Here is a 363-nt window from a genome sequence, read left to right as displayed (position 1 = left end):
CACTGCTGCCGTGAGCTCGAGCCAGGGGGTGCAGCCATAGGAAGGGCTCCATTCTGGAGGTGTGTGGGTTGTGGGGCCTGTGGAGACTGCAGAGCTCTCGGAGAAGCCCCCACTGGTGTGTAGCTATGTCTTTGGGAGCATGTTTTGGCCTTTGTCACTTGGACTTGGAGGAAGCAGCAAGCAGGGACCTTGCACAGAGCTGAGCTAGCCCCATCCCAGGACACATGGGGAAAGGCATGAGCCCAGCCTTTGTGTCCCCTCCTTTGCTCATCATCTGCCCTTTGCTTTGCACAGGTGGCTTTTGAGTCTCACCCACACCTGAGGCCCTCCACCATCTCATCTTCAATCTCCACCGTCCCTGGA

The 363-nt window shown here is 57.9% G+C and overlaps 1 protein-coding gene across 1 annotated transcript in view; it reads left to right on the top strand.

Annotated features, from left to right (window-relative positions):
- The window catches only part of LOC104271624 (transducin-like enhancer protein 2), a gene marked incomplete at its 3' end in the record, with an annotated part of 14232 nt that overhangs the window by 13276 nt on the left and 593 nt on the right, over positions 1 to 363 (top strand). Inside the window, 1 exon segment of the mRNA XM_009866346.1 lies at positions 295 to 363. This exon segment is cut by the window's right edge and continues 1 nt beyond it. Within this exon segment, the coding sequence (XP_009864648.1) occupies positions 295 to 363 (69 nt within the window).

Source organism: Apaloderma vittatum, unplaced genomic scaffold (genome assembly GCF_000703405.1).
Source record: "Apaloderma vittatum isolate BGI_N311 unplaced genomic scaffold, ASM70340v1 scaffold24463, whole genome shotgun sequence".
Classification (NCBI taxonomy): Eukaryota; Metazoa; Chordata; class Aves; order Trogoniformes; family Trogonidae; genus Apaloderma; species Apaloderma vittatum.
This window is presented reverse-complemented; position numbering and strand designations above follow the sequence as displayed.